The 19,130-nt window shown below is 40.9% G+C and overlaps 1 protein-coding gene across 4 annotated transcripts in view; it reads right to left on the bottom strand.

Annotated features, from left to right (window-relative positions):
* The window catches only part of OGA (O-GlcNAcase), a 51,300-nt gene that overhangs the window by 21,208 nt on the left and 10,962 nt on the right, over positions 1–19,130 (bottom strand). For all 4 annotated transcript variants that reach the window (XM_073354575.1, XM_073354576.1, XM_073354577.1 and 1 more), the window contains 7 exons: positions 9,951–10,049; positions 9,509–9,793; positions 8,894–9,052; positions 6,524–7,134; positions 5,961–6,135; positions 2,265–2,350; positions 1,285–1,389 (listed from right to left, as the gene is read on the bottom strand). In XM_073354575.1, coding sequence (XP_073210676.1) covers positions 1,285–1,389; positions 2,265–2,350; positions 5,961–6,135; positions 6,524–7,134; positions 8,894–9,052; positions 9,509–9,793; positions 9,951–10,049 — 1,520 coding nt within the window. The remainder of the gene's footprint in view (positions 1–1,284; positions 1,390–2,264; positions 2,351–5,960; positions 6,136–6,523; positions 7,135–8,893; positions 9,053–9,508; positions 9,794–9,950; positions 10,050–19,130) is intronic.

Raw genomic sequence — 19,130 nt, forward strand, 5'->3', positions numbered from 1 at the left:
GTCCACACAATGGTTTGCACTGGTTTAACTATACCAATTAATGACAGGTTTCAGAGTAGCAGTCGAGTTAGTCTGTATCCGTAAACTGAAAAGGAGGACTTGTGGCACCTTAGAGACTAGTAAATTTAGTTGAGCATAAGCTTTTTGATCTACAGCTCACTTCATTGGATGCATGTAGTGGAAAATACAGTGGGGAGATTTTATATACACAGAGAACATGAAACAATGGGTGTTACCATACACACTGTAACGAGAGTGATCAGGTAACATGAGCTATTACCAGCAGCACTGCTACCTGATCACTCTGGTTACAGTGTGTATGGTAACACCCATTGTTTCATGTTCTCTGTGTATATATAAAATCTCCCCACTGTATTTTCCACTGCATACATCCGATGAAGTGAGCTGCAGCTCACAAAAGCTTATGCTCAAATAAATTGGTTAGTCTCGAAGGTGCCACAAGTCCTCCTTTCTTTATACCAATTAAATCACACCTTTAGTTAAGGCAGTGTAATCGTGTTTAGACAAGGCCTTAGATTATAGGGCTGTTTGGGACATAGGGAAACACCTTTATCGGAAAGGCACTAAAGCAGTGTAAACTTACAGTATAAGACTTATTTGAGAATGACAGCCTCAAATCCCATTTAGAAGCCACTCCTTGAGGGGAAAAGAAAAAAAACAAACAAACCTGAAGCTAAGTTAAGCACTTTAAAGAAAATCCGAGTGCTTACTTTGTAAGTCTACAAACCAGGAAGAGCAGCTAACCAGCAGTGATGAGCTCCCCAAGTAATTCTGTTATGCAGAAGCTGAAATTCAGTGGCACTTCCCAGACTGACCATCAAGTGCATACTTTGGGTGTATATATATATATATATGCAGTCGCTAAAAAGATTAACTTACAGCACATTATATTACATACACTGCCAAAGAAATCCTGCAATAGCTTATCACTTAGTTTTCATTTTAGAGAAGGAGAATGGGCTAGTGGCTAGAAAAGGTGACTAGTGTCTGGATTTATGTATTGTAGACTTGGTGCTGAGAGTGACTTGTTGTGTGACTTTGGGAGAGTCATTTCACCTTTCTACCTCAGTTCCCCCCAATCTACAAACAAGGACACTTGCATCTCACAGGAAGATTAGGAGGCTTACTAGTACATGAACTGCTCTTAGAAATCGATACGTAAAAGCAGCATATTATTAACCAAGGGAATAGAGCCAGTTGGGGCAGCATAACAGCCAATGGAACCAGTGCTGAACAGTAATGTTCATTAACGTCAGAGGTTACCTCATCTTTTGGAAAGTAGGGTCTGATAGTGTAAACCTTGGAAGTTGGCGTCAACGGAGGTGGCTGAAAAAAGAGGTCATTTGCCCCATCAATAGGCAGCAAACGCTGTGAAAACAAAAGACTTAATATGAGTGTTTGAAAGGCAACAGAGACATCGCACTCTGGCATGTGCACTGCAGACTCCCAAATTAACATTTGCTACTGCAGGCACCCCAGATGGTGGGGTTGGTATGCTTTACAAATACAAAGACCTTATTATCTGAATAGGAATTATCCAATTGGTGTTTTAAAATATGCAATTGTAACAGCACATTAACGGTGTTTATGTTAAGCTCATTTCTGCTTTAACATACTTATACCAATCATATCTACACTGTCTCTGTGTAAGAACATAGCATGTCAGGAGGAAAGGTTTGGTCTGAAGAGGGTTAACTGGCCAGAGGAGACACTTTATCCCAAAAGCAATGCGCTGATTCTATTTGCTGCGCGCAGAGCACCTGTGAGGGGGAAAAAGTACAGCACTTGAAAAATCCATGAACAAATTCGAACATGGTGAACAGAGGTTTAAGAATATTCTCCAATTGAAACCTTCCAGTAAATGAGCTACAACTTTGTTTAGAGAAGAATCAAAACTTGTGTCAGTGACACTCTCTTGCTCATGGAATTCCCATTGGCAGACAAGCATGCGCGCATTGTGCAATTGCGGGCGCAGATAAAAACGCTGTGCGACCTGCAAAGAAACAATGTGAAATGTACAACTAAAGCCGCTGCGCTTCGCGGGCGCATGGGACACGCAGCATCTCCTTGAGAAATTACTGTGGAAAGGGGAGGAAAATTATTTTAAAACCAAGCTGTAAGGCTAATTGGACTTTGGACCAGAAAGCCTTCGGCAGACCAATCCTTCCAGACCTCTGTTGTGCAACAAAAGGTTTCTCATAAAACAAAGAAAATGTCATTCAGTTGTGAAGTCATATTGATACCTGGAACTCTCCTGCTAGACCACCTCTAAAGGCCCAGGGTTCTTGGTCTCCACTTAAGAACTGTGCTGAAGATTGACTACGACACCCTGTTGAGATCAGATCCAAGCGGAGAACGTTACGAGAAGGGGGATTTCCTGGGGGGGTCTAACATGTCCAAAAAGCTAACATACACTTTGTGGAAAAAGCTCTCTAACTGAGCTATAATCCAGGACTTTGGGGGAGGCGGTAATAATGTTGTACAATTTGTAAAAATTCTAAGTGCTCATGCCCTTAATGGATAAATAAAATGCAATATCTATGTTACTGTTTTCAGATAATGGGCTAACGAGCAGACAAGTAAGTATTTAAAAAGCCAATAATACACCTCATCCCACACCGGGAGGCATGAGATCTGTGCAATGATATAAGCTTCCCAGACCTGTTTTGTACATTCTTTTGCCTGTACATTTATGGCAGAAGCATCATGTCCTTAGTGAAGAGGACATTTTGGAAGCAATATGGCCTGGTTAATAGCTACTATTGCGAATTTCATCAAACAGATAATACAAGACAAATTCCATTACCACAGCCCCTTGAAAAAATTGGACCTGTCTGAAGTCACATTTTAGTATTATTTGTTTTAATCTTGTCAGAAAACTAGGGTTGGTAAAAAAATTCATGGAATGGTCTGACTCACTTAAGACAGCTGTATGGAACAGTGGCCTCATTGCAACAGACTAGAAAGGCCAACTTAGCTCAGTTCTGGACCATGTATTTACAGTGCTACTGACATGCTGAAGAGGCCAGTAAGTTAACTGCAATGAATTCACAGTTTGACTGAAATTAATAAAGAATCATTGAGCAGAACAGTTTTATTCTTGCTTTTAGCATCTTATTTCTTCCTCCTCAAGCATGTCAGTCACACTAGGCTTCCTACCAACCAACCACATGAGGCCCATTAAAACGCTCAGCTTAGAATATGTATTAAGTACTGGAAACTCTACTTTAATCAGCAAGTTTAGCATTTAAGACTGTTCCATTAGCCAAGCATTACAGCCTTTAACACCAATTAACATAGATATTTTTGAGAGAGGGCAAGATTAGGTGAATGTTTGGCGTAGGGATTACAATTACCTGCCTAGTTTTCTGATAAGATAAGCAGCGCAAAAGTTCTTTTCCTTTTGTGGACAGCAATCTACCTCCTGTTCAAGTAACAGTCTCAGATCAATACAGTCAATTATGTTGTGCTAGTCAGAGAGTCCCAAAATGTACCAAGTTTGACATACGATAGTTTAATAATAATTTTTAAACAGATTTATTTAGTATGACAAATTTAGAAAATAATCCAAATATCAGGATTTAAGTTTAGCTTGCTCCCACATCTGAATGTCTGATGTAAAAAGATACCCTTTACTACTATAAGGTTTAGTCATTAACTTGGAAGACAGTATTTGTCTCTCCTTTGAGACTACAACATAACTAGCACTTCCAATTATTACAGTAAAGAGCTGCGTGAATGAAGAGCTGTGTAAATGAAAAACATAGTTAATGCCTTAGTCGCTGCGCAAATGTGACTTCAGTTCATGCCTAGTGCACATCTAATCTATCTGAGCTGCCTCACAGACAAAACCTTTCCATTTTAACTAATTAATGACGACGCGCTGCGAACATCTGGCGCTGTCCATCCAATAGCAGTAGAAACTTGTGCTGAGGATTCTCCCATCTGTACACAGTGGGGAAGAAGACAATAGAAGGCATTAGTAATCCATAGTACTGTACAACCACACTATTTAAAGGGACTGAATGCTAGCTGGACTGGAAGGAGAGGTGAAGAAAATGAACGTTCAGTGGCCCATTGAACACACCATTGTGGGAACTAATTTGGTTCAGTGTATTTAACCTACATAAGCTATATTCACAAGCGCTGTAGAAATGTATTCCTGCTGAAGATTTTCCTCATCTACTCATTTTTTAAACTACTGTAAAATTAAAACAAACAAATAAAATAAAAAAGAATGAGGAGACTGAACTATCTCCTCTCCCAAACCACATTCCCGGGGCCTGGGAATCAGCCTGTCCAACAGTCAGAACTCTTACGAGGTCTTCTGGCTACTTGAGACAAGTTTTGGGACTGAGATTGAACAGGGCTAATATTTGCAGAAGTGACTCCTGATGTGGATTGCCTCAATTTTTGAGTGCATAACTTGAGACAGCTTAGATCCGATTTTCAAAAGGCAAAAAAAATAATTCACGACTTCAGCTACAGTCATTGGGAGCAGCAGATGCTTAGTAACTTTGATAAATCAGGCCCAAGGGGTCACAAATTGGAAACTTAAAGCAGCCAAAACTCAGATGACCGCTTTAGAAAATGTTGGCCTAGGTTTTTAAACAAATAATTGAGCTATTAAAGAAAGACTACTTTCTGTTTACATCTCAATGTAAAGTCAGAGTAACAATACTAAGCATTTTTGCATCTTACAGGTTAAGGAATCATTAAGTCAAGCTTTTCAGCTGCATGAGGATAGAGGCATGTTAACAATGCACTAAATACTACCAGTCTCTTTTCAAAGACCTTACACTTATTAATTTTTTGCTCCCTTTACATGGTAAAAGGCTGATATTTGCTCACCTCTTTTTAAAACTATTCATATCTCGAGCGATCAGTGGATATTTCAACTGCACAAAGTGCAAGTGAACTTCACCTTGCCCTAGCTGAGTTGATTTGATAACCGGTGAGGTCTTCTCTGTCTCTAAGTTATAAATTATTTAAACTTATCTACAAGTTAGTAGGATTTAAGAACAACTGAAACACTAGAACTAGACAAAGGCTGTGTAATGGTTATCCACTGTGAGGTTTGTGACAGCTACAAAAATTGTGACGTGAGACCATCAGCTTTGCGGCCTGCTGTGTATATCAAGCAAGTCCACAGCATATTCCTTACAGTTGGATTGAAACCTGAAAGTAAAATGAGGTCACTAGAAGAACCCAGGCCATGCTGGTGCTATCTGCCAACTTAGGATCCCCAAAAACATGTTTCAGCAAAAAAAAAAAAGCTGCAAACAAAAAATGTCTTTCAAGCTCTGTTTAAAAGTCTCAGATTAAATCTGGACAAAAGCTGACTTACAGAGCTCTCCAATTTCCACCCTTTGCCAAAAATCAACTATTTGGAAAATGTTAAAGCAAACCATTTTGCACCAGAATAGCCTTATATGCTAAAGCTCGCATGCGCAAGGGCTGGGAGGATCGGCTTCCTCTTGGCCAGGCCCATTGAAAGGTCACTTCTGCAATTGTTCTGTTGAAGACAGCAATAATGTTATCGAGACAGAGCAAGCAGCAGATGGCTGATGTGCGGTCACATTTCATAGTGTCATTTCCAATCACATAACAGGGTGTCAAGGGAGTTACATGGCATAGTCCAGTGTGCATTCAGTCAGAGCAAGTTAAAGGCAGCGCTTATGTTTCAGAGATGAGATTTAAGTTTCATTAGCCCAAGAAAAAACTGAAGTTTCATTTAACCGCCAGTGCCTGAACACTGTTACTCATAACACCAGTACCAATTCAAAGTAGAGTGAACAGTATTTCAGAATAGTGAGGCAGGAAAGATTTTAATGAAGATCTAATAAGACCATAAGCCACAAATAACGCATTTTGTGAAATATTTTTTCTGTGGGCTAATTAAAAACAAAAAAGTGTAAAACAGTTCCCAGTGCACCTACCTAACCACTGCACAAAAGACTTCACCATTGACATGATACTCTTGATATCCCAGACGTAGGAGTACATGTCATAAAGGATCGTCCTGTTGGCACAGTTGGAGAGGCGAGTGAACATTCCCATGACCAATCCACACATCTCCTCAAACTTGGCTGCTCGGGAGCGCCATTCTTCAATCTATTGAAGGAGACAAAAGATCCACAAGATCAAAAATACTCTTCTAGAGACTAGACTTCTCTAAACAAAAAACTGCACTATGCTGTACTTCATTTTTTTTTTTTTTAAATTGTATAGGTTCTTTTATTACAGTTCTGACCGACAACCATTGTTCAATACCCTTTCACTATCGCTGCTACAGCAGGGAAGGCCAAATTGTGCTTCTCTGGTCAAATGCCAGCAATCTTTACATGCCCCTACAGCCCCTGCACAAAGCATGCCTTTGGGCTACATGATCTACTCAGCTAGAAAGTTTCCAGGGACACAATCTCCCTGTATTACAGGAAATGTGTAATGCAGCTCAGGATTAGGATTTAAGGAAAGAAAAATAAGACATAGTCACACTCACTTTTTCAGAGTCCTTTCCTTTACAATTAACACTGACAACGCTGCTATTTGCTCTGAGCCACTGGAACTCTCTCAGCATCTGTGCACCTTTGGGCCCATGTTCATACGGAAGGTAGAACAAGTCAGCAAGTAACTGCAAATCCTCTAGAGTCACTGGTTCTACGGTGTAGAGAGGCTTCTCGTTTGGCCCAGGCACAAACTGTTCCTTATTCATTTGTTCATCAGTCTGCATAGGGGCAACGTCACTACCACAGTCTTCCTGCATAGACATCTCTGGGGACTTAGATTCAGCTATGCTCTCTTTATCAGTATCCATTGGTTTTAGCTCCTCAGACATTTTAGCTTCAGCAATATCTGTCAGTATTTGATTAACATTCTTGTCTGCGTCCTCTAGTTTTTCCACCACCATGTCCATTGGCTCCTCATCAGACTGCTTCTTTTCTTCCTCCTTGACCAGTGCTGGTGGCTCACTGCTCAGTGCTGCCCCCTGACTCATGATGGGCTCTTGGTAAACAGTAGTAACCACAGTTGTTGCATTTAGAGATGATGGTGCAACCAGAGGCACCACATCAACTACACTGGTTTTAGCACCACTGTGGGCCACTTGCCTACCTGAGAATAGAACAAACAAGTTGAAAGTCTGCAATCCCTACTAACACCAAATCAACCTTTCTAAATTCTGAATAATATCACAGAATATCAGGATTGGAAGGGACCTCAGGGGGTCATCTAGTCCAACCCCCTGCTCGAAGCAGGAACAACCCCAACTAAATCATCCCAGCCAGGGCTTTGTCAAGCCTGACCTTAAAAACCTCAAAAGAAGAAGATTCCACCACCTCCCTAGGTAACGCATTCCAGTGCTTCACCACCCTCCTAGTGAAAAAGTTTTTCCTAATATCCAACCTAAAGCTCCCCCACTGAAACTTGAGACCATTACTCCTTGTTCTGCCATCTGCTACCACTGAGAACAGTCTAGAGCCACCCTCTTTGGAACCCCCTTTCAGGTAGTTGAAAGCAGCTATCAAATCCCCCAAACTTGACACAGTACTCCAGATGAGGCCTCACCAATGCCGAACAGAGGGGAATGATCAGGTCCCTCATATACATGATCAGTTGTCAAGGTAAAACCATCATTAGTGACTCCCTTACAGTGCTGCTAAGAATATACTTTGACAAATTTATAAAGCCTGTTCAAGAGCTATACCATGACAGACATTTGAATTGGAGGATTTCCCCCTCCATGTATGACTGGTGGCACAAATGGGACGGAAGCAGCTTTCTAAATAGACTAGTTAATATTTATGCACTGATAGCACCATTTGCAACTAAGGTGAGAATAAAAACGTTATCAATTAAAGCAACATTAGTTCTCTGTCCGTATGGCCCTGTAGAACTATATTGTGTGCCCTGCCATGAGGATAGAGAACTCACTTGAAAGCAGCTGGGTAAGTGTGTACAAGCACCTTTATTCTAGTACTCTAGAGCCCAGGGTAATAGAGTCCACCCACAACGGTCCCTCAGTTTCTTCAAATCCAGGCATATGCTTTAAAATCACTGACGAGAGGAGAGAGTGCCTTCACAGCAGGTAGCACTACTGAGCCTGAGGATTTAGGCAGAGTAGGTCTTTTGAGAGGATAGGGAGAAGAGGCAGCAACTGATAGACACCTTTGCCTCATCACCACTCCCTGCCAAAGCCAGTTAGATTAAATCCTTAATAAGACTTGAACCACGGAGCTGTCCAAAGGGACAACTGAAGCGCTTTGTCCATCACACGCTGGTGTATCATGAGATCCCCCTGATTCTCTCAGAAATGACATAACTATAATGCCAAGCTCTGGTCTGGCAGGAACAATGGGCCCCACAGAGCCATGGGCTCTACCTCAGAATTTGGCTCCTACTGCAGTGAGGACTCATCCGTATTGTGCTGAGGGGACACCATTGAGCATCAGAGGAATCAATCCAACAGCTTCCACGGGACATTGTTATTGGTTTTACGTCATCTCACATCCCCTTCAAGGGAGACCCGATCTTTCTCAGACCCTCAGTATCTATGGAAGTGCACTGCATTGGGGCCAGTCAGATCGGATAGCATGACCTCTGTTGATCCTCTTTTCTACACAGAATGGCCTCTTGGAACTTCTGGCACCATAACAGATGCTTTCCTCAGCTGAGTCAGGAGCATCTTTAATAGAACCTGGTTTAACAGTTCCTGCACAAAAAAGTTTGATAATACTTCCATTTCTGCCTAATGAATCATGGAAATATTTTTGCTTTTGTAAAACCATTTCCTTTAGCCCCAAACCTAAACCATTCTACCTGTCTGACAGCATTCCTACTGTGCCCAGAGGAAAACCAAGTGAATTCAACTCACTGCTGTATTGGTGAGGTACTCCAAACTCCTGCAGCCACTCTGTTAAGGCCAGCTTCAGAGCCATTTGAGGGCTATACAGGACATCAGTTTCAATATCTTCATCACTCCCTTCATTTTCCAATTTAATCTGGATTGATACAGTACTGTCTTCAGTGTCAGCTAAAGGAAAAAGTTGAGAAAACAGCACATAAAAATATCTGGAATCTTGCATACCAATTTTTTTTTTTTTTAAAGCTCTCAATAAGAGTGCTAGACCAGGAAACCCAAGCTTTGCCAGACACAGCCTCATTTTGCAAAAACCAGAAGTGAACTGCTGCATCCAATATGTGTAAAATGGAGCAAATTGCAGCCTCCCTCAGCTTCAACATGGAAGTACAGCAACAAAGACTACAAATCCGATCCTTCTTGATCTGAGAGGAGGCCTCTTAGATCAAAAAGGAGCACAATATATATTCTGAGAGTTTGGCACCTGGAAGCAGGGATTAGAATAAGAGAATATGCCATGATTGGTCACTAAAACCACTTCTACAAGACCTATAATAAGTTGGTCCAGTTGTCTTTCCCTTGTCCCAACTCAATGGATAATCAACTGTTAAACCATACAAATCTACTTACTCATCACCACATCTTTCCTCACTCCATTCATGTTGGATTTGTACCAAGTCGCAAGTGTGTGAATAGCAACATAATTGGCTTCAAATTCACAGTTTGGATTGGTCAGGACTCCCTTCAGTCGAGGGATGAGCTCAGTCGACCGACCTTTATATGGCCCAAGAAACAGCCTCTTCTGATCATAATCATTAGCATGAATGTTATCCCAGATGACTGGAGCTCTCCTGATGATCTTAGAAACTTCTTCAATAGATTCTACTGGAATGTCTTTAGATACAACTTTAGGACCTAGAGGTACAATTGGATAATTAGAGGACTTTACGTATAGTTAAGAAGCACTCATACACAAAAACAACAAAGTAGTTTCACTGGTACAATAAAATCATTTACTAAAAGCCTGAGTTCATTTAAGACTACTAATCAACTCAAAGAGCATGATTCCTACCTGTCCACAACACCTCAATGCCAGGTAACAGCTTCTCTCCTACAGTCCGTAAGTAAGGGGATTGGGCAACGTTTGGATAGCAGAAAGTTCCACAATATTCTAGAGGGGGGAGAGGGGGAAAAAGAAAGGAAAAAAAAAAGACATCCTAGTAGTAATGACAGTCATTAGAAAGAAATGTACTGTGAAAACAGACATTACAGTCTTGGAATAATGGAGTTTTACTTGGCATTTTTACTAGCCCAATAGTACAGGTGGATATGGGATGACAGATTCATCTTCAAATTAGGCAGGACAGAGAGTAGTCTGAGATGCAGCGGGTAAGGGAATACCTTTTATTGAGCCAACTTCTGTTGATGAGAGAGACAAACTTTCAAGCTATACAGAAGTTGGACCAATAAAAGTTGTTATCTCACCCACCTTTTCTCTCTCGTATCCTGGGACCAACATGGCTACACCACCACTGCATACAATAATTTGATTGGTCATTCCCGTAAGACCCCTTAGGAAGCAATTCCTAACAGTAGTATTCACCTTCCTCTCCAACATATAAGGCAACATGAAAATAAGTACATGAACATCCAGTTAATGCACAAGATGGTATCTTGGCCACAAAAAGAGGAACACCGATCACCTCATCTCCTATGTGGCTACACACAGGGGGTACATGAATCAGAAGTCAAGTCCCTCCTGTGTCTAGTTGGGTAGGATTAGACAACTTGTAGAAACAAGAGAGACCAGGACTTCCGAATTATTGCCATCTCAGTATATTTTAGATTAGTCTCTGGATCAGTTCTAAGTGTCAAGCAATGAGGCTCTCAATTGCTCCCTTACAGGAATTATTCCACAGCCTAAAATTTAAGAAAGTTTTCCATCTTAAGCACAGAATGTGTTTATACTCCACAGTGCTCAAATCCCACTCGCCAAAATTTGAATGAGATATACTTAATGCCTCATTATGAAGAGAGAGCAATCTCTCCACAGTTAAAGACTGCAGACAGCTTCCATTATATAGCCCTATTTTTGCCCTCTTTTAATGCTGGCCTGGAAAGTGGTTTGGCCTGAAAATTCCCACATTCATTCCTAAGGCAAAGAAGGCTGTATACATCTGAATGTTTGTTAAACTGTTTTCAAAGTTACAGGTCATAAGAATTTCCCTATCTGCTACTCTGACTTATCTAATGTTGGTCTCCCTCTTGCTCAAAAACAGCTTATTGTCCCTTCAAGTTTTACACATAGGTACATTGATGGATGCCATATAAGAACAGTGTTGTAGCTGTGTTGATTCCACAAATTGGTCCAATAAAAGATATTACCTCACTCACCTTGTCTCTCTAATCTAAGAAAACAGGTACACGCATAACCAATGCGGCTACAAAGTAAACACGTGTTTTGTCAAGCAAACATAGAATGAAGCAGGGCTCCACATTAACAGTATAGTCAAAAGGCAGCATGCTTCAGCTGATAGGGTGCCGGACTGGTAATCAGCAGAAATTTGTTAGTCTCTAAGGTGCCACAAGTACTCCTTTTCTTTTTAGGCTCTATTTAGTCACTTCACCTCTGTGGTTCAGTTTCACCTCCCCTTTTTACGTTGTCTAACTCTTCAAGGCAGAAACTTTTCTTACTATGTATTTGCACAGTGCCTCCCATTCCCGATTTAATCTGGAATCTAAGCGCTGCTGTAAAAAAAAAAAAAACACACAACCACCAAAAACGCCTGCCCAACCACTGCCAGCCATGCATTGCATTTAAGAGTCTGCTGATCCATACATCCCGTTTATACAAAATTTAAATGCTTCATTTATCTGTACAACAGAGAAAGATGTAAAGACCCTACAAAAGTCAAAAAAATAAACCAAATCAGCTAAGGTGTAGGTTAACTACATTGTCATTCAGTTATCAACCTTTACAAAAATTCAAGATCTTAAAATCAAGGACAGCCAAACCAAGATTTACACTATGATGGTGAAGATTATGGTAAAATATGTATGTGGCCTTCCAGCTGAGACTAGTCAATGTGACTGTATATTTGTTTTTCAAAAGGGTTCTGCTGTGCTTGTATTTGAGATTCTAATTTTAAAAGCATTCACTTTGTGTCAGTGAAGGCTGTTGAGTTGTGAAGAAATATGCATCTTTCTATTTTACTTATCTGTAACTGGAGTTCTTCAAGGTGATCTCTGTACATTCATTTCATTGAATCACAGAATCATAGAATATCAGAGTTGGAAGGGACCTCAGGAGGTCATCTAGTTCAAACCCCTGCTCAAAGCAGGACCAATCCCCAATTAAATCATCCCAGCCAGGGCTCTGTCACACGTGACCTTAAAAACTTCGAAGGAAGGAGATTCCACCACCTCCCTAGGTAACGCATTCCAGTGTTTCACCACCCTCCTAGTGAAAAAGTTTTTCCTAATATCCAACCTAAAGCTCCCCCACTGAAACTTGAGACCATTACTCCTTGTTTTGTCATCTGCTACCACTGAGAACAGTCTAGAGCCATCCTCTTTGGAACCCCCTTTCAGGTAGTTGAAAGCAGCTATCAAATCCCCCCTCATTCTTCTCTTCCGTAGACTAAACATCCCCAGTTCCCTCAGCCTCTCCTCATAACTCATGTGTTCCAGTCCCCTAATCATTTTTGTTGCCCTCCGCTGGACTCTTTCCAATATTTCCACATCCTTCTTGTAGTGTGGGGCCCAAAACTGGACACTACTCCAGATGAGGCCTCACCAGTGTTGAATAGAGGGGAACGATCACGTCCCTCGATCTGCTGGCAATGCCCCTACATATACATCCCAAAATGCCATTGGCCTTCTTGGCAACAAGGGCACACTGTTGACTCATAGCCAGCTTCTCGTCCACTGTAACCCCTAGGTCCTTTTCTGCAGAATTGGGATGTGCCAACAGCACTGCACGGAATAGCAGAGCCTTCTAGAGGCAGTGCCCACAGAGTGCTCTTGCACCCCCTACCCGGCCCTCACAACGCCAAATGTTTGGAGTCCGGCTCTATAAAACAAGGGGAAAGGGCATATTGACCACCTCAATTTCTCCTATCACACCCTCAGGTACCATGCTGAAATTAGGACTGAGGAAGAGGGACCACCAATTTCTTTGTCTTCAGTTCTAATATACTAGAAACCAAAAGTCTGTGCCAGGATATTAAAACTCGTACATTTCAAATCCAGAAGGGACCACCAAAAATGGTCCATTCCAATGAACCTGGGTCCAAGGCCCTAGATCATCTGCTACTGTAGCTGGAATAATCGAGGCAGTCAGTGGGCCATGTCCCTCTTTTATAGCTCTGCCTTATGAACATTAGGAGTTGTGAGGGAAAGGACAGAACCACAAGAGTGCTTCAACAGGCACTGCCATTAGAAAGTCTTATCAGTCCAAGCCACCCTGTCAATACATCCTAAAAGTGAAGATGCCACACGAAGAAAAATGTGTTTGTTCATTGAACAGTTTAAGATTGGTGATGTTTATGTTTAAGCTTGGGGTTTTGTAAGTGATGCAATAGGTAGCTACAATGTTGGAACAAAATCCTTGTTTCAAAAACCAGCCAAGGTTGCTGTTTTGGGAATTTATTCTGAAATATTTAATATTACTCATCTCCTCTTGAAGTGCCCTGCAACACCACTGAAGGATGCTATATAAATGGAATTTTTAAAATTCCTTTAATAAAGTTTCAAAGACAATCAAAAAGAAATCCTACAAAAAGTGAAAACATGGAGAAAATTGCTAAGGAGGAGTATAAAAGAACAGTGCAAGCATGTAGGGACTAGGAAACACTAGGCACAAAATGAGTCACACCAAGCAAGAAACATAAAAAGCAGTAAGAGAAGGTTCTTTAAATACATCAGGAGAAAGAAAAAGATGAAGGAAAGTGTACGTCCCTCTACTTAGAGACGAAGGAGAGCTAATAATTGATGTCATCAAGGCTGAGGTGTTTAATGCCTATTATGCTTCAGCCTTCACTAAACAGATAAGTATCTGGTCACAATTTAACACAATTAATATTAACAATGGGTAAGAACACAAACCCCAAATAGGGAAAGAACAGATTAAAGAAATTTAGATATGTTAGATATATTCAAGTCAGTAGGGCCTGATAAAATTACCCTTGGGATACTTAAGACCTGAAGCAATCTTGGCACCGTTAGCAATTATCTTTGAAAACTTATGGAGGATAAGTGAAGTCTCAGAAGACTGGAGAAGGGCAAACATTGTCCCCTTTTTCAGCTTTAGCCTAACTTAGATACCTGGAATGACACAAATAAATTATTAAACAATCAATTTGTAAGCACCTAGTGGATAAAAGGGTTATAAAGAATAACCAGCATGGATTTCTCAAAAACAAATCATGCCAAACCAACCTAATTTCCTTCTCGGACAGGGTTACTGCCCTAGTGGGTAGGGTGAAAACCAGTAGACATGATATATCTTGATTTTAGTAAGGCATTTGATACAGTCCTACGTAAACAACAGCCTCATAAACAAACTAGGGAAATGTGGACTAGATGAAATGACTATAAGGTGGGGGCACACCAACTTGAAAGACTATACTTGCGGTCAAACCGGGAGGGCATATCTAGTGGGTTCTTGCAGGGTCAGACCTGGATCCCATATTATTCAATATTTCCATTAAATGACTTGAATAATGGGGTGCAGAATTATAAAATTTCCAGACGACACCAAAGGAGGAGTTGGAGGAGTTGCTAGCACTTTGGAGGATAGGATTAGAATTCAAAATGACCACAACTAATTAAAAATTGTTTTGAATTCAACAAGATGAAATTCAATAAAAACAAGTGCAAAGAGCTTCACTTAAGAAAATAAAATAAAATGCACAACTACAAAATGGAGGAATTACCGGCTAGGTGGCAGTACTGCTGAAACGGAACTGCGGGGGGGGGGGGGGGGGGGGTCCTAGTGGATCACAAACTAAGTATAAGTCAACAATGTGATGCAGTGGCAAAAAAGGCTAATATTCTGAGGTGTATTAATAGGAGTGTGATATGGAAGACACGGGGAGTAGCTATCCCACCCTACTCAGCACTGGTGAGGTTTCAGCTGGAATACTGCTGGCCAAAATTGGACACAAACTTTAGGAAAGATGTGGACAAACTGGAGAGAGTTCAGAGGAGAGCAACAAAAACGATAAAGGGTTTAGAAAACCTGACCTATGAGCAAAGGTTAAAAAACTGAGCATGTTTAGTCTTGAGAAAAGAAAACTGAAGAGGGGGACCTGATAACAGTCTTCAACTATGTTAAGGGCTGTTACAAAGAGGATAGGGATCCATTCTTCTCCATGTCCACTGAAAGTAGGACAAGAAGTAAGGAGCTTAATCTGCAGCAAGGGAGATTCAGGCTAGATATTAGGAAAACTTTGTAACTAGAAGGGTAGTTAAGCTGTGGAACAGGCTTCTAAGGAAGGTTGTGGAAACCCCATCACTGGAGATTTTTATGAACAAATTGGACAAAGCTGTCATAGATGGTCTAGGTTTATTTGGTTCGGTGTCAACTAGAATTGATGACCTCTATAGGTGCCTTCCGGCCCTTCCTTTCTATGATAGTATGGAAAGCCCAATGGCAAACAGATAATTGGTTTAGTTTTACATACCCTGGGAGAATAACTGTAAAACAGAGCCACACCATTAAGTGAAAATTTTTTAGAAATATGAAATTTGATGGGGAGCCAGTAGAGGAGGTTTAAAATGGATGTTGTGTTCAAACTAGTTATGTTTAAGAGTACATAGACTGCTGCCATAAATAAATGCTATATTCTGGATAAACTGCGAATAGTCAAGTCTAAACCTGAAAATGTTTAGTCTTTTAGTGTCAAATGGCTATTCTAAAGAAGGCAGTTTGCAGTTTAAGTACAGACAAGCAGCATAATCTAAAATATTTATATCTTATAAACACACACACATAGGGGAACTTCAACTACTGATGAAATGGGACAACGGGACAAAGTTTAGAGGAACAATTTCTCAACTTAGTCATTGCTTACTGGAACTGCTAATTCTAGATACACACAAGGAAAGGCTATTCTAGAATATCTACAGGTTTCAGAGTAACAGCCGTGTTAGTCTGTATTCGCAAAAAGAAAAGGAGTACTTGTGGCATCTTAGAGACTAACCAATTTATTTGAGCATGAGCTTTCGTGAGCTACAGCTCACTTCATCGGATGCGTACCGTGGAAACTGCAGCAGACTTTATATATACACAGAGAATATGAAACAGTACCTCCTCCCACCCCACTGTCCTGCTGGTAATAGCTTATCTAAAGTGATCATCAGGTTGGGCCATTTCCAGCACAAATCCAGGTTTTCTCACCCTCCACCCCCCCACACAAATTCACTCTCCTGCTGGTGATAGCCCATCCAAAGTGACAACTCTTTACACAATGTGCATGATAATCAAGTTGGGCTATTTCCTGCACAAATCCAGGTTTTCTCACATCCCCCCCACCCCCATACACACACAAACTCACTCTCCTGCTGGTAATAGCTCATCCAAACTGACCACTCTCCAAGTTTAAATCCAAGTTAAACCAGAACATCTTGGGGGGGGGGGGGGGGGGTAGGAAAAAACAAGAGGAAATAGGCTAATAAATAATATCTAATTATATTACATCCTTCCTGTGCCACTGTTGGCGCACAAGGCAGACACTACTCTCTTCCATTCCTCTCTGTCATTTGCTGCTGCTTCCATCTGCTCCATGGTGGAGAGGTCAGCTGCTCTGCCCTCCCTACTAAGGGTTTTTAAAGTTTCTCTTGGGCACTTATTTCCTCTCACCAGTAGGTTTCCACTTGATTACTTCATGTGGGAGTCTGAGTGTTGGCATCTGTAACACATGCCCCAATTATGTCCTGCGCTTTTTCCTGATTCTAGTGGAGCTGCTGCTTGGTGATTTCTCAGATCTGTGAGGAACTGAATCTTTCCATCTAATGCCCCAGGATCTTTCCTATACACTTTATTTTCAAAGACATCTAGTCTAGTTTTCTGTCCAGTGTTTTGGCAGGTCTCTAGCTCTTGCAGTCTTATGCTAGCACTGAGATTACATTTTAGTTGAAAATTCGCAGTTTTGTTCTGGTGCTCTTTGATTTCCAAACATTGTTTAGTTTACTGAATTATGTGGATGCCTTTTCTATCCTCGATGTTACTTCCCTCTTGAGATCTCTGGCTAGCATATGGTGCTACCAAGGTAGATGAACTGCTCCATTTTTCTTGATGCTTTAGCCTTCTAATGTGATGTTGCTCCTTGATGTCTGGCTTCCAAGGATGTTTTTGCATAACTGATTTTGAGCCCAGCTTGGCCTGTTGGTTTTGCTAGGTTATCTGTCTTTGCAGCTTTCTAGGGATGTCACTCAGTTGCAAAATATGGGCAAAGTCTAGATCTTCTAGGAATTTGCTATCTACCAATACTATACCAGGGGTTTGTATTGCTAATACACCTCCTCATTATCCATTCTATGGCAATACTAAACAGCAGCGCATTTTCATCTCTGTTTCACACCAATGTCCACTGTGAACCACTCATCTGGATGTTCACCATTAAAGAGCACTTCACATCTCTATACATGGCCTTAATGATGTTGACAACTCTAGGTGGGATTCCATAGGCCTGAATATTCCATAACTTATGACTGACTTTCAAAAGGCAGTTGACAGCCTGCACAATGAAACTGACAAGGAGAGCAAGCCATTCTATACATTCTTCTAAGATGGTTCTTAGTGTGAATATCTGACCTACACAGGATCCCTTGGGCCTGAATCCAGATTGTTGTTCTCTAAGCTTGCATCCACTGCCTCTTTTGTCCTGAGTGGTATCGCATTTCCGAAGACTTACATTCTGTGTTGTAGGAAACTGTTCTCCAGTTGTTACTGTCAGTGAGATCACTCTTCTTGGGTGTTCTGACAAAGATTCCATGTTTCCACTTGTCAGAAAGGGTCTCTTTTTTCAGACTTCATTAAACAGTTCTGGAAGTTTCATTAGGATGGTGGTATCAAGTGCTTTTAGCATTGTTGCTGCAATTTGATCATCTCCCACTACTCTGTTATTTTTCCAGTTTCCTGACTGCAGCCTGTACTTTTGTCATCTCTATTGGATTGATGTTAACGGCAAGCTGATCAGATTCACACGTTTCATATATCTGGTGCTGAGGTAGGGCTGCATCTGTTGAATCCTTCTTTGAAATGCTCCGGCCCTCTATTTTTCCGCTCTGCCTCAGTTGTAAACATTTTTCCACCTTCTTTGCTTTTTATTGATACATTTTCTATTTTGAGTTTTCCACACACAATTTTAGACATTTGGTAAACAGCTGTATGGTTTCCTATAAAGTCTTCAACATCTCTCCATTTATCTTTCCTTGTGTTGCTTTTCACTGCTTTCCTTTCCTCAGTGTCTCTTTGCTTACCAAGTCTTGTTCTGTCTATGTTAATAGACAACTGTCTGCTGCAGCTTGACTCACACTGTCTAAGTGCTGCCCACTTTTCTTTAAGTCCAATCTATGTCTTACCTTCCTCTGCTTTGGCAGCACCTCAAACTTGTTCCATAGTTCAAGATGCAATTTCTCACAGTACTCTTGTTTTCAGTGTTAAAGTTGAACTTTCTCAGTTTTAATTTCAGTTAGCAATGCAAAGACTGGTTTTTGCTGACATCTGCTGCTTGATATGTCCTAGCATCTTGGACAGAGGACCTGAATCCTGAGCTGATGTAGAAGTGGTAGATCTGGGTCTTTTGTTTGTTTTGTCAACATGGAATTTGCCAGATTCTTTTTGGGTATCTTTGTGAAGAAATAGAGTATTGTGATAATTTGGCCTACCAATTTAACCTGTGAGTTTAACTGTAAAGAGTGAGTGAAAGTTTATAAAAGGTTACAATAATCTGTAGAAACAAATGTTAATGGGAAAGAGGTATGAAACGGACACAGAAAGACTGAATTAGTCCACACAAAGCAGCCTACTGATTTAACACAGTCTTGAGTTCTGATCATGCTTGGTAAACAAGAAAAGCATGAAACCAGAAATCAGTGAACCAAAACTGGTGTGTCAAAAACTAGGCTTAATTGATGGACAAAATAATGAAAGGACATGAAATTCCACCCATCACTCCCTTTTGGGGTCCTTACAGACTTTGGGGGGGTAGGGAAGGGGGAAAAACTGACTTCTAAAGTGAGCTTT

Source organism: Lepidochelys kempii, chromosome 7, assembly GCF_965140265.1.
Source record: "Lepidochelys kempii isolate rLepKem1 chromosome 7, rLepKem1.hap2, whole genome shotgun sequence".
Lineage (NCBI taxonomy): Eukaryota > Metazoa > Chordata > Testudines > Cheloniidae > Lepidochelys > Lepidochelys kempii.